Consider the following 15,628-nt stretch of genomic DNA (forward strand, 5'->3'; position numbering starts at 1 on the left):
GTTGCTATGTGGTTGCCAGGGTGTTCTGGGTCATTGCTTGGGAATTGCTACATGGCTGCTTACTTGTCCAATCCCAAGTCTCTATTCTGGTCTCCAGATAACGCTCACTCAATTTAAAATCCATGAGATTTTTTTAGTTGTTTAGTTGGTAGAGTAATAGTCAAATTAGTTGATTTATACAAGTTTAAAACAACAACACTAATACTGGCTTGATAATATTTTAATATTTTTGATTTTAAAATGTGCTGATTATGCAATTTTAAAGGTTCCTAATTTTGTTTTAGAGATCTCCTGAATTTGGTTTACATGCATCCAAGGTAAAAAAACAAACAAACAAATTCTCATAATATACATTGCAGCATCCCCTCTTTTCTCACAATGTCTGAAACAGTTTGATAAAAGATTTGGTCCATCTAAACACCTTCTTTCAAAGAGCCTACTCTCCTCTGATTGGTCAGATGGCCTGGTCTGTTGTGATTGGTCTACTGCTTACTGCGCATGTCGGAAACAAAACACCTATTACCATATCTGAATTTCAGGTATGGTCGAATCATTCCGGTTGCCATTTTACAACATTGGAAGTTTTCAAAAACATTTCCCCATGTGCACTGACCAGTGAGTTGAAACTCATAATATGCAAAACTGTTATCCACTCACAACAGTGGGCGTTTACTTCCAAGTCTTCAGTGCGAGATGCCCATAAAAACAGAGTGTTTTTCAGCTAGGCTCAAAACTAGGGTAGAAAATTGCCTATTACTTATTCATTTAGATGTTTTTTAATGTAAAAACCAAGCGAACATCATAAGTTGACCTCAGACAACAATATAAAAAATAAAAAATAAAATACCTGTTCATGACCCCTTTAATTCTTACAATTTATTATCAGCTAAACAAACTTTTTTTTTTTGTCTACAGTCAATCCCAATGGGGTTCATGGATGTTTTGGATCCCACTGACTTTAACTGTAACTTTAACACATGTATGGTCAAAAAAGAGAGAGGTAATCGAAGCCCTCGCCCCGTGGAAAATATCCAGAAACTTACATAGCCACCAACCCCTACCATCCCCAGCCCACCCTTAGGCACATATAGTAAATATGTTTCAGCCTTCCAATCATTTTTTCACAAAAAAAAGGTGTTATAAAAAGAAAAACCTCCTATATTTCAGCCTTTAAATCATTTTTATAAAAAGAATGAGTCAAAAAATTAATTACTTGACATTTACATTAATGCACATTAGGTTATCTTTTATTATTAATAGTAAAACTCAGTCCGATTTTCCCGTGGCCTCTGTCATTGCTAAGCATCCATGCACTGCACTCTACATAACACAACGACAAAGAAGTTTTAGTAGCTAATAGATTTTCACCAGCAAAAACCACTTGCTGTAGCTTTGCTACAAGATTTATTTACGGAGAAGAGAAAAACACCGGTAGTGTTTGGGCGCACCCCCATCCTTCATGTTTACTGAGCTTTCAGTGGTGGTTGGTTCTTGTCACATGAAATGCGATGCGCTTGCGGCATTCTGAAAGTTGAAGTTTTCATCTCGCTGCGCGAAAAAAATAAAATAAAAAAAATCGCTTCAATTATGAGCGCGCTTGCCGCATGCCTACATTTGAAATAGCGAACTTGAGAGCGCAAAAGACACAATATGTGAACGGCACAATGGCGTTTATTTAGTCTCAGAACTCATGCACAGGATACAAGGGCAAAAAACAGTATACACGCGCAGAATGCCATCCACTCGCGGGCGCCTTTCTGCACAGTGAATGCAAACGATGCCACCCTCGCACGCGGCCCCTTGATGAGCTAGTCAGGCCACGAGTTAGTGGAAGAAACACTAGTGATTCACGCTTGCGTGCATACTGCTGTTTTGGCCCGCAGTGTTCTGAATCTGATTTGCTTATTTCTATTTACTTGTTTGGTGGAGGCAATCCAGAATTATTGTTGATGAAATTATAAATCAGACACCCCCCACCCCCACAAAAATCTCTTCGGATCTGCACGATTCACACAAGTCACCCAAACTGACGTAAAAAGAGCGGGAGGCGCAGAAAAGCACGCTGTTTGCATCCCTGGTGTGGACAAAAAAGTTGAAACATTTGTTCTGGATAAGAAAGTAAGTCATACAGGTGGGCAAGTGTTTTAGGTTGAAACATAACATGCACCATCACTAATAAAAATACTAGTACAGTCAGAATTTCTAAAACCAAAGTGTCAAAACGTAAGTGAAGCCTGAGCTGGCATGGAATAGGAAGATATCATGTCTTCCAGATAAAAACTGAATAAAGAAAAGTAAAGAATGTTTCAACTGCAAACCTAGAGCACTCATCTAACAGGAAGAGCAGTGACAGAAGTGCCAAAACTGTCTCCAAAATCCAGTGAGAAACAATCTTTTTGACAACAAGCCTCTATTATCTGCGTAACCTGTGATAAGACAGTTTGCCAGCAGCTGTCTTGTTCATGGAGCCTCTATCACATTTTGCAGCTCTGAGATGGAAATGAAGCATATATTTTTCACAGCGGTGCAGTTTTGTTGAACAAAAAAAAAAGAACTGCACATCATGTTTTTATGGACCCGTGTGAAGGAAAAACTTCATGGAAAGAATTTAATATTTGGTGAAAACTGCACTGAAAGCATCACACTTTCCTTTAAAGCATCTGACAGAGGAAACGTCCATTCAATTGCATTGTGGTTCTATTCTTGGAAAACAACTTAAACCTCAATCAGCTCCTTGTATGCATTGATTTTTAATGTACTCGACATGATCACACTGAATGTTTTAGGCTGTAATACAGTCTGCCTGTGGTTTTGAACTGTCTGAGGTTGGAAGGCTAAATGATTCCTCTTTCATCTCCTCCTTTCATGATGACCCTGAACCACACACACATACCAATCAACAGATGCAGCAATTTAATTTATCCACAAGGCACCTTGAAGGAGCGTTCTTAAAGGAGATTTTCCTTATTAATGTCCGATAGTACATCATCAGTTTGACCACAAACAATATGGCCTGATTCACCTTACTGTGACTACTCATTAGTTATCACATTATTAGTGTCATAACCTTCGTAAACCGTCATTATCACTTTTGCTGTTCTGCTGTTGAAAGTGTTCATGATGTAGGGGGATTTTTTTTTTTAAAGTAGCCCTAAGAAAAGTACAAAATGATGAAGCCAAACTGATGCATAATGTATAAGTGTAGGTTATTGTGGAAAAGAACTGTGTACTCTCGGTAAGAAACCATTTGACTGAAATGTCAATGGATTTAAGATCACAGTGATTAGTTTTTCCTCGTAACCTGGTGCACTCCTACAAAAAAAGAGGTTCAATGATGTTCTATATAGAACCCTAGGGTCATGACATGACATTTTAAAAACTCTATATTCCAAAAATGGGAAAATGTCGCAAAAGAAATAATTAAACCAAAAAAAAAAAAGAAGAAGAAATAATTAAACCAAAACTAAATCCACAAAATGATCCCATAATGAGAACCATTCATTTTTTTTTTTTTTTTTTGGGATCAGCAAGAAAAAGAAATTGGGGGTGGGGTAATTTAGCTTTCCATTTATTACTTAAAGGGGTGGTATATTGCCCCTTTTTAAAATATGCAAAATAAATCTGTTGACCCCAGTGTGTACGTGTAGTTTTACCTCAAAATACCCCACAGATCATTTTGTTCAGCATGTTAAAATGGTCCCCTTTTGAGGGTCAGTTAAAACGTGTTGTTTTGTGCGTCCCTTTAAATGCAAATGAGCTGATGCTCTCGGCACAGAGGGCGGAGCTTCAATAGCGTGTTCATGTGTGTGTTAATGTTTGTTTAAGCTGTGTTTTGTTGTTTGATTAACATGACAGATAACAGCTGGTATTTATAGATTGCTGACCCCATGCATGCACAGATCCAGTATAATGATACACATCGATTTCTTGCTCAAACACTTAATACTGTATTAATATACGATACAATATTGTAAGTTTCCGCCACTAGGTCGCATTTTCAAAACAATAACAATTGATGATAGAGAGTGGAACGATGGGAGAAGTCATTTTCACTATCCAGAGATGTATGGAATTCATGAATCATGTTCACCGATGAGGTAACAAATTAGTTTGTGTATTACCTGAACATTTTATCACACTATTTTAACATTTGATCATACTATTTTATGTATATTTCATTACAATATAGCAAATGTAATGCTATATTACCCTGTTACTGATATGTGATTACTTGTCAAATGATTTGGTTGGTTAATGCTGCGCAGTTTTACGCGTTTAAAACAATCGTACTAAAAGTAAATTTGAACGAACCCACAGTATTTGCAAGTAAAGACTAAATATTTTTGTGCAACACATACTGTATTTAGTTTCACTGCCATAGTCTTGGTCACCAGACATAATTAAAAGCATTACTGTGATAAAAACCTGTGCACCTAGACTCCAGAGTTGCAATGCAACCAGGAAAGCCCTTCAAACTTTGAGATTTTCACAAGAACATCCCAGTTTTGTCTGCCTATGCTTTAGATGGTCAGAACGTCGGCAGAATGTAAGCGGTGTTGTTTACCGGTACAGAAATTAAATGTCTTGGAATATTTCAATCTATTATTGGTATTCTTAACCCAACTTCTAACATCTGAACAACTAGTTCTTCTAAAGAAATGGGGTCATTTAAAATGAAGAAGTGAAAACATTTGTAGTACAGTACCTCTCTCTGTTCACTGCAGATCTTGCAAAGCCATTGAGCCCTTTTTTGACTGCCTGGTGTCTCGATTCCGCATTTGGTGCACACCTTCTGCAACACAAACATGCATAGGTATAGAACAGGTCAAACAAACACAACCTGATAACTATTGTAAAATAAGAGTACGTTATTTTAAGAACTTCTTTTTTTATGGCAAAAAATGGCTACTGTCACTAGTAGAAAGGGGCACTAGGTAACGGACTGTGTTTGGAGTGAAGTGAAAAGGTTATTGTTAGCAATGTCTGAGTGCAGTGAAGCTCCAGCCTCAATGATTATAGAGAAGAGTTGCCACTGCTTTTGGTACCAGCACAGTGCTAGATTTAGACTGCTTTTATTAACCTTTGTTTGAAACAAGGTCTCAGACACGTTATTTGCACATCCCAATTTTAACCACCCATCTTGCACGCCAGCTACCGCTTCCCATCCCGGTGTGATTCTCCTAATGACTATTTGGGTCCCTATTAAAATACTTTTTTCTTTTCTTTTTTTGAGAGAGTGGTGGATGAAGCACACAAATCAAGTGCTTGAGTAAAAGAACAGATACCCAAACATATTACTCTAGAAAAAGTATCAAGTACTCCTTTTCAATTTTACTTTCAATAGAACTTGATTATTAATATACCCAAGTAATAAGAGTAAAAAATACTGATTAATTACAATGTTTATTTATTTTTTGCAATATTATAAACACCATCCTACTGCTCAAAATACGTATGGAGGGGGAGGACGGTGTCAATGTATTACTATTAATTTCCTTCTCTGTGGGCTTCACGAATTCACGCAACAGTTCTGTGTTGTACGTCACACGTAGGCTCACTATTGGCCGACGCTGGTCATGTGTGTGATGCGTGTGACGTACAACCTAGAAGCGTTGCGCAGTTCCACTACGTGAAATCTCGAGGCCAACAGAGAAGGAAATGAATAGTTGAATAAAGTCATTATTTTTGTTTGTTTTTTTGCACACAAAAAGTTCTCGTCGCTTGATAAACTGAAGATTGAGCCACTGTAGTCGCTCTGACTATTTTAACGATGTCTTCCATAACTTTTGGGCCGGCCAGTTTCGATCCCTTAAGAAGCCTATGGAGGAGTGATCCAGCTCTCAGATTTAATCAAAAATATCTTAATTTGTGTTCCGAAGATAAACGAAAGTCTTACGGGGTTGGAACAACGCGATGGTGAGTAAATACTGACAGAATTTTCAATTTGGGGTGATCTAACCCTTTACCAGTTGTTTTTAAGATTGCATTTGATTCGCCAAGTTTACCTGCACGATAATTGGAAATGAAATTTAATAAGTGGAAGTAAAAACATGTCCACCCTGCAATTGCCCAGATTGTGAGAAGCATCGTCCCCCTCCACACTAAAATTAAATTACAGTGGGAGATATTAGTGTAGACTCTGACGGCTTGGTTTTTAAGAATCAATTTGAAGTTGAGGGCTGTGATACGCCGTAGTGATAAGAAAAGAGAAAGAACCTTTAATCAGGCTTTATGTAATAGAAGACAAACACTAGATTGAAGTGCAAGTAATTTAGTTTCAGCAGAACTTCTATATCCTAAAATTGCTTTGAGAGACTGAGCGAGGGAGGAACAAAGAGAAAAAAATCTGTTCAATTTTCGTTAAATACTTCTAAAGATCCCTCTGTGAGCGAGAGCCATCTTTAAAGCTGCTGTAAGCGGTTTAAAACCATGCATAAAATGTCCCTACTGCCTGACAGATATCACTGAATTGGGTGTCTTGAGAAATCGCACTTCACTCTGTGACAGCTCCAGGCTCTGTAAATGAAAAAAAAAAACCTGACTACAGCCTGCATTTCTTAAAGGTGCCCTAGAATGTGAAATTTAATTTATTTTGCCATAGTTAAATAACAAGAGTTCAGTACATGGACATGACATACAGTGAATCCTTATTACTTAATTCTCGTTTTTGGAAAAACACTCCTGAAAAACAGGCGAATCTCCACATAATACCGACTGTGACGCAACAGTCGGGATCATTAATATGTACAACTCCAAACATTTGCATATGCCAGCCTTATGCCAGTTCAATGACAGGCAGAACTGCACAGCCGAAGCATGGCATTTGATCAGTGTTCGGATGTACAAATGAACACAAAAGTATTTTTTATTTGTTTCATCCGAGCCTCTAGAAAAACAATGGGTTAATTTTATTTTCTCTGGAAATAACAAACATTCCACCGACGACTGTTTCCTCAGCTTGGGCCAAGAGCTGGCCTCGGACAGGTATTGTTCACAATTCATGTATGACTTTAATGAAAGGTTTTGATCCACTTCAAATGTTGATTGCTATATTTCAACTTAATATTATCCCTAAATATTTCCCAGTCTTAGTTTTGTTTACGAGTTCAAAGTTAACTTGCCTTTTTTATTTCGATTTTATTTGATCTTCAATCAAAATAACTTCACCTCCTCCTTGCAGGGACATCTTCTCTTCTCTGATGCGTTTACTGGCACGAGGGCGGGACAACATGTCACTCACATGAGATCGACCAATGGCAAAACGTCTGATCAATTCCGATTGGACAAAATCAATTCCCGGCCTACATTTTTTCTTGTTCAAAAAGGGGTTTCACTCGGATATACGTCACAGCAGGGAAAACAAGACTAAAACAACTGTTTCATGCCAGCTTTAAGAAGCTGATAGGCTGATGATTATTTTGTATGGCATAAATTGGCTGATAATACAAAATCCAATCCAAAATCGTTAAAAAAAACTTATTTAAAATGATTTTTTTTAAATCATTATAATATATATCCATTAAAATGGATAAAACTGGATATTCATTTTGAGATTGCACTTAACAGTGCCAGTAATTAAATAATTAGTGTTTATAGATTAAAGGCAAGGGAGTGTTAGATGACAGCAAAGGTAGCCTAATCTAAATGTAAAAATAATTCAACTGAGAGCATGCGTGCACAATTAAATATTCAATATCAATCAATACAGATAATAAGAAAAAAAATCTTTAATATGAGCTGAAAACAGATAAATTGTGCATCTCATACTCACGGTTTGTTTCTATTATATTTCAGCATGTAACTCGACAATTTGTACTTCAGAGATGAATGATACTTCAAAACATGCAGCTCTTAGTGGAATGACACTTTTTAAAGCAAAAAGTTATGATTTTTAAGACCACAGACCACAAAACTGCTGATAATCAGCCTACAGTAGTAACAGCCTAGCAACCATCCAAATCACAACTTGCTAAAAGCCACTCTAATGACCATAGAAGGCTGTGATGCTGCACATGTTCACCACAAATCTTATTTCAGCAATAACCCAGCATCAGATCCATATGGTATATGATCAACACACACCTATTGCACAGATTGTAATATAATGACTGCACACAGAGGCATGATCTAATACCAATAATGATCAATTCATTAATTTCCCCTCCGCTGTTATTCCAGTGAGGTTTCGAAACAGCAGCTGTTGAGAATGATCACAGGTCATGAGAGAGCAGGAGTGATGTGAGCTCAGGCTCCCTGTAACAGATGCTCTCTCCTCACTGGCACAGACCTGCTGTTAAGGACTTTAGCACTCCTTAGTCCTGTGTCAAGTCACACAGTGTGTCTGTCTCGAAGTAAACTACAAACTGTAATCCCGAAGTTCAGTGGAAAGTATCTGTCTGATGCCAAAATGTGCAATGACAGTAAACTGTTGTTTATAAGTTACACACTACCCTCTTGTGGCTTGATGGCTTTTCTAAATTGGTGAAGTTCAAATGGTGCACTGAAATCTAAAGGCATGCAGCATTTTAAAAGAATAAGTATGTTTAAAGAAGGAATATTGTACAGATAAACCCTTTCGACTAATAAAAATAACATGCTTCATCCCGGTCTGCCCTGAGCACAGATCTTAAAGGGATACACCACTTTTTTTGGAAATAGGCTATATTTCCAAAAAAAAAAAAATAGGCATAAAAATAATAGGCCTATTTTTGGGGGAAATAGGCAAAATAACTCCCTCAGGGTTAAACATTTGGGTTTTACCGTTTTCGAATCCATTCAGATGATTTTCTGATATTTAGAAGAACATTAGTGACCAGACAGTGTCTGGTCTCATTGACTTCCATAGTAGGAAAGAAATATACTATGGAAGTCAATGAGACCAGAAACTGTCTGGTTACTGATATTCTTCTAAATATCAGAAAATCGTCTGAATACTTTCGAAAACTGTAAAAACTCAACTGTTTAACTCTGGGGGAGTTGTAAAATGAGCTTATTTCCAAAAAAAAGTAGAGTAACCCTTTAAATCTAATCAGAAATTCAAAACCACAATACTTAAAACCCATAATAAACTCCTGAGGGAACACATGATGCATGCTCTTTTTTAATGCAGTATATATTTAATGCAGTAATTAATGGGATTATTATTTAATATTTACATGAATTAGATGTAGATTTTAGACATCTTCACTTTTATTATAACCAATAAATTTGATTTCACTGTGTTACTATTATGACATATCTTCAATTGAAAATATGCCTGTATACAAGTCATACAATAATATTTACTTTCAGATTAACCACTTTTACTGCGATTCAATTATTGGTTTTTCAATTATTTTCCAAAGAAAATTGTACTTAGAATAGTGTATTTAGTATTTTACATTAAATGACACTTGAAAAAATAATATTAAAAAAAAAAAATATATATATATATATATATATATATATATATATATATTAATAATTTTATCAAAAATAGTGTAAAGTTTTATGGGGGGGGGGTCTTCTAACCCTTTAATATTTTACATTTTGTGCTATAACAACTAAATAAGCAAAAGTTTCTATAATAACACATTTGCTGATGCATCATCATCCTGCACATGCTAAACTGTCTAAATAAGTATAATATATATATCTAAATATGTTAGTTTAAAAGTAGATCCACATTTGTTCTTAAAGGGGGCATCTTCCCCCATGTTACCCTACAGTATACACATGTACTATGCACAGAATACAAATGTCCTGTATGCACAGATTACTTTCAGACCATCCTTGAATATACAGCTCTCTACTGACACTATGTGGTGTCTCAGAATCACTGCATGAGCCCAAAGATAGTTACTGCAAATGACTAAGCAGTGAGTGTGAGTGGTAGAGAACAAGACAGAACATTTAGACAAGTTTGTACCATGCAGCAGTCCAAACAGAGGACGGACGAAGAGCCCAGCAGACCAAACACCTCTCCACACAGCAGACACTGTGAAAGGCCGTTTCCTACTGCAGACCTCCTCATGTTCTCCAGCCGCTCCACTAGAACCCTGAAACACACACACACACATCTTGATTTAAAAGAACATAACTGATATATCTTTACTTATCAAATTAAGGTGTACACCTGCTGTCACTGTGAAATCTTTTGGTTCTTTAAGACTAATATCCTAATTATTTGGAGTCCCTGAGACCCCCTATGCTGTATTCTGTTTTAGTAGTCTCTGAATATTATTCTTCAGCTTTCAGTCTGTAAATTGTACGTTATTTGTTTGTATTCCTCTATTTGTTTGCATTCCTAAGGTCCTGTTTGTATCCTTAACCTAACTTTGAAAGTAACCTCTTTATTTTACTCTTCAACACTTGGTATTATTGTGCTTTGTTATGGATATTTATTTGGTTCTGTTCCTCTAACCTATCTTTGTAAAGCAACCCTGGGCTTTTTATGGGCGCTATATGAATAAAAATGATTATTATTATTATTAGAATGATTTCTGAAGGAAGACTAAAGTAATGGCTGCTAAAAAAATAAGCTTTACATTCACAATAAAAAAATTAATTTTAAATTGTATTCATATAGAAAAGTTATTTTAAATTGCAATACTAGTTCACAATATTGTACTGCTTTAATGTTTTAAGTGACGTCTTTCAAAAACATTGATCAACATTGACCTTCAACAGGTCTCATGCTGAAGAAGGTCATAAGACCGAAACGTTGCCGCTAAATTAAAGTTTTATTTGCAAGTTCTTATAGTGTGCGGGAGTTTCTAATTGTAGATTCTCGTCCATTCTTGGTCTTCCTTTCCTACACACTTATTACCTACAGGTGTGCGATGGCGTTTGTTTATTAAACAAACTTTTTGAAACATGAAGCATAAATCTTGTTTATAATCAATTAGGGAATATTTTTGAATGGTCATGGTTTATTCCCTTATTTTCCCCTGAGATGGGAGAAATAAGGATTTAAGTGTTTTGCTTCCTGCTTATTATGACGTAAAAATCGTCATTTTGCGTCATAATAAGCAGGGAGTCACATTTCATTGAAAAGTCTAGAGTCTACAAACATTAGTTCAATATTATTCAAGGGTGTGGGACCCACTCCCCCTATAGGCCTATTACAGATCAGTGGGTTTCACTTGCAGAAACTGAAATTAATATCCGCCATCTTGTTTTTGGAAGTTAAGCTAACAAGCGCTGTGAAGATAGTAAGCATGATAATAATGGAAGAAACTAAACATGATATTGAAGAAGAGGATTTTGAAATTCTGCTGCTCGAACCTGATGTTCGTGGCTATCTTTACGAGCCACAATATAGTGAAGAGCAGCTGAGGCTGATGGAGGTACAGGAGGCGGCTGCCTGTCGCGGTCAAGGAGCCCGGACTGGCTCGAGCTGAGGCGTACTGCTGTGCATGTATGCATGTGCATATTTCTCCTGGACGAAATCTCTGAATCAGACGAGCACACGTTTGTGTTGTGATGTGAACCATCCAAGTTGAAGTGACTGAACATCATCTAAGTATCATGCAGTAATACACCATATTTACAAATAAATACAATAGGAGGCGGAAATCGGCGAACATTTAAAGTATAAGCCAACAGCCCCTCATTGACGTATTATTGTATGACTAATTGTCCACACACAACTTAAAATCAGGCCTGTTTCTCTCTCAATCTGCCGTTTATGCTCCCGCTCCTCCATGAGAGATACAAGACCGGTCGGTGCGTCTCTGTCTTTCATTATCACTCACGCCACTGGGCTCGCGCCGTCGTCTCGCGCCGCTCTCACATCCCTTGTCCTGCTCGCCAAAGCCAACTAACTAGAAATTTTGCGTGAAATGAATTTCAAACTCTGGTGGCAGCTAACGTTAGCCTTGTTGACGAAAGAATGATTTCTCTGATGTGCACGCAGTTCCGGATTAGTGGGTGTGGCTTGTGGAGCTGTGCAATGCGGTGCATTGTGGGTGTTGTAGTCTTTCACACAAATGCACCCTTCGGTTATTTCTCTTTTCTATGTCTTTTCTCGGTCAAGAGGGCACCAAATTTAAAAATTATTATACATTTCGACTACATATATGATCCACTTCCAATAAAGATTAATGTTGAAATGGGTGAAATGCTCCTTTAAGCCAACCTGACAATATCAATTATTGTTTTTTGAGCCATTAAAAATTTTAATCCTTTAAATTCAGAATTAACATCAAACATCTGACGGGACATCGTGTGGCAAGGCAGAACGATGCATGAAAAAGCACAAATGTGATGCAGAGTGATAAAGTCTCACCCAATCCGGTGTTGCTCAATGAGCTCGAGCTGCTCAGCGCGGTGGATGACACTCATGATGATATCTAGCTCGGTTTTCTGAATTGTCTGAGCTTTCCTCTGTCTCTCTGACTGGAATGTGTGGATAGACCAGCCTGTATGTAACCTGGGTGGAATCCAGTCACACACACAAGAAATTAATTTTATTATAATGCAATATGGTTTATAATGCAAACATGACACATTGAAAAGAATTGTCTATTTCAACACACATTACATTGGGTGGTTTGTCAAATGACATGCTGAAATTTGCACAACAGAATTAAAAAAAAAATCACTTACTTTGCTCTAAGCGTTAGTTGTCTGTCATTGGGACAAACCCACTGCTCATTCTCACTGCCAAACATAGTGTCTGTCATGTTTCACTGTAGAGCTGTAATAGAGCAGAATGACAAGTCTAAAATCATAAAACAATCAGGTATTTTATAGAGTAATAGGTTTGAGAATGTAATTGTCAGGATATATATAGGTGAACAAAATAGCATTCACCTTAGACATCACAGCTGTTCATTGGCTTTGACAGGTATTGTCTGTTTGTTGTGATAGAGCTTACATTTAAGTATGTAAAAGTGGGAGGACGTGGCTCAATTATTGGGATTATTCATCTCACAACACCTGCCAAATGAGTTTCGGAAACCAAACACGAAGACATATTGTGGTGTCTGTCTAACATAAGAGTCCCCAAATGGAATAATATTGTCCATTATTTACATTTAAGAAATAATTGATGAGTTGCATGCAAGTTAAAGCGAGACACAGCAGGTGAATAGGATAAAATTTGAACTTACAGATGTCACCATAAAACTTTGCCAGTTGATTACTCGCATAAATAGGAGGAAAAAAAATTTATTGAAAGTTTTCTGTAATTTTATGTTTAAATATGCTAATCAGGCTATATCGAATTAAATATGTGCTAATTTGCATATATTTTGAAGTGACGAATCTGACCATTGAAAAAAACAAACAAATGGTTCAAAATTATGTATGCATTTTGTTGATATATTCAATGAAAAGACATTTTCAGACGGGATTATGAATATCTCCTTTTGTTACCCTGTAAATCAGAAAATAGCCTTAAAAAATAGATTTCCGCCCTATTTTTAAGGCATAAAACGTCATAAATCAGGCCAAGAATGATATATCCGTCACGGGTCGTAGGAAGGATGACGGAGATCATCAATGTAGAAATAACACTTTCTTTAATATACCAAAACTCAGGAACAGGATAACAGGTGCGACAGCGTGTTAAACAAAACAATACTGGACAGTGAAGTGAAGACAGGCAGGAACTTAAATACGCAGTGAAGATGATTACAAAATGACAGGCAGCTGTGAGGGAAGTGATCAGTGTCCATGGATACAAACTGGTGGTGGGAAACTCGACGGGGAACACATGTAGCAAATCCAAACAAACAGAAAGTCCAAAGAAGCCGAGTGGTGATGTATCGCCCCCCCTCCGGCAAGGCGCATACTCGCGCCGTAACAAAATGACAGAGTTGGCACCGGAGGAGGTTCTGGTGGTGGACGAAACGATGATGAAGTGCAGGAGACAGGCTTGAGTCACAGGGTGGTCAAGGGACGACGATTCCCTGACGGCCTTGATGGAGATGGCCCGGTGGCGCGGACCCAGAGCCTTCCAGTACCGACAGCCCACGGCAGAGTAGATGGAGGAAAGTGACCATATGGCAAGGAGACTGACGGTAGCTGGGGGATGACCGACGGAGACTCGGCGGCAGGATCTCTCGGCGGAGACAGAGAGCCAGTGGACTCCAACGACGTTGTGGAAATAGGCGACCCCGGCAACATTTCGGCAACGAGTACTGGAAATGGAGCCAGAGTGCCTGAGAGAAGAGGCAGAGGTGGAGTGAGGGAGGACAGAGGTGACACCGAAGGGAAGGGACACCAGAGAGACGGCAGGACGAGGGAACCCGCTGCAGCCGATGTTTCGAGGGACTCTGGTGGGAGGAGCCAAGACGGAGCCGGCAGGTCGATAGGCCGAGATGGAGTGCAGAGGACCGAGGCTGGAGGTGAAGCCATAAGATCCTCATGCACAGGCGCTGTGGATGGTGGGCTAACCTGCAGCTCGATGTCAGGGAGGCTCCTCGGAGATGGTGCAGGGCTGCGCACATCCAGCAGCGGCGGGGCTGGAGGACTGACTGAGATGGGTGTCACAATGGTATTGAACTGACAGAAAACAAGGCAGATACAGTCACTGGACAAATCGGAAGATGACGAAGAAGTAGATGACGGGTGGGATAGGGCAGGAAATGTAGCTTCGTCACTGAAGTTCATCAGCCAGTCCTCTTGTCCCATAGATCTGGTCTCCTCGTCCGCAGATGTTGTGGGCTCACATCCCTGGTCAGACTCCTGTTGGAGCTCCTCCTCCGGGGCAAGGGTCAGCTCTGTCCTCTTCGTCTCGGGCTGACGCGTTGCGGCGGGTGGTAGCTCTCCGTCTGCGGGGGGCACGCACGGGATCTCTGCGGTCGAGGGTGGTAATCCGGGCTCTGGGTCTGGCTGTGTTCTGGATCGGGCTGCAACACTCTACAGATACCTTCCAATTCAGGTTTGAGGTGTCTGGGAGGTCGATACGCTGGCGGAAGGTAGCCCCGATCCAGAACAGAGTCTTCAGGGTTTTGTCGTCGAGGGGGGTGGTGAGTGCAAGAACAAAAAATCCTGGCTCTTCTGAGTGAGGACGATACTCACAATCCATCTTGATTTATGTCCGGTATTTTGTCACAGGTCGTAGGAAGGATGACAGAGATCAAAGTAGAAATAATTCTTTCTTTAATATACCAAAACTCAGGAACAGGATAACAGGTGCGACAGCGTGTTAAACAAACACCAAACAGTGAAGTGAAGACAGCCAGGAACTTAGGCCCTGTTTACACAAGAACGCTCGCGGGTGAAAACGTAAAAATATTTTATCAGATGTGCCTTTCGTTTACACGGCGATAGCGTTTTTGAGGATTAAAAACGCAAAAAAGTGAAACCACCCTCCAGAGTGGAAATCTTAAAAACGCTCCACTGCCGCATTCCTGTGTAAACGGTAAAAAAATGCAAAAGTCTGCTTGACAGTGAAGGTTGTACGCAGGCGCGTGGACTTGGTGTTGTTGTAGTATGCACTCCTAGCCACCTGAAGTGCATACTACATTGAATTTCACACACTTTTGCGTCACCATTTGCACGCAGATTTCTACTAAACGCAGAATAAAAAGTGATGATGCAACGCCACTTTTGCGTTTTCTCTTCAGAATCGTTTTCCGTGTAAACATAGCCTTAAATACGCAGTGAATATGATTACAAAATGACAGGCAGCTGTGAG

The 15,628-nt window shown here is 38.9% G+C and overlaps 1 protein-coding gene across 2 annotated transcripts in view; it reads right to left on the bottom strand.

Moving 5' to 3' along the window:
- The window catches only part of doc2b (double C2-like domains, beta), a 253,043-nt gene that overhangs the window by 231,877 nt on the left and 5,538 nt on the right, over positions 1–15,628 (bottom strand). For both annotated transcript variants that reach the window (XM_039662029.2, XM_089129888.1), the window contains exons 2-5: positions 12,589–12,679; positions 12,269–12,412; positions 9,908–10,037; positions 4,706–4,792 (exon numbers count right to left, since the gene is read on the bottom strand). In XM_039662029.2, coding sequence (XP_039517963.2) covers positions 4,706–4,792; positions 9,908–10,037; positions 12,269–12,412; positions 12,589–12,665 — 438 coding nt within the window. In that variant the 5' untranslated portion in view covers positions 12,666–12,679. The remainder of the gene's footprint in view (positions 1–4,705; positions 4,793–9,907; positions 10,038–12,268; positions 12,413–12,588; positions 12,680–15,628) is intronic.

This window comes from Pimephales promelas, chromosome 4, assembly GCF_988280905.1.
Source record: "Pimephales promelas chromosome 4, fPimPro1.hap1.1, whole genome shotgun sequence".
Classification (NCBI taxonomy): Eukaryota; Metazoa; Chordata; class Actinopteri; order Cypriniformes; family Leuciscidae; genus Pimephales; species Pimephales promelas.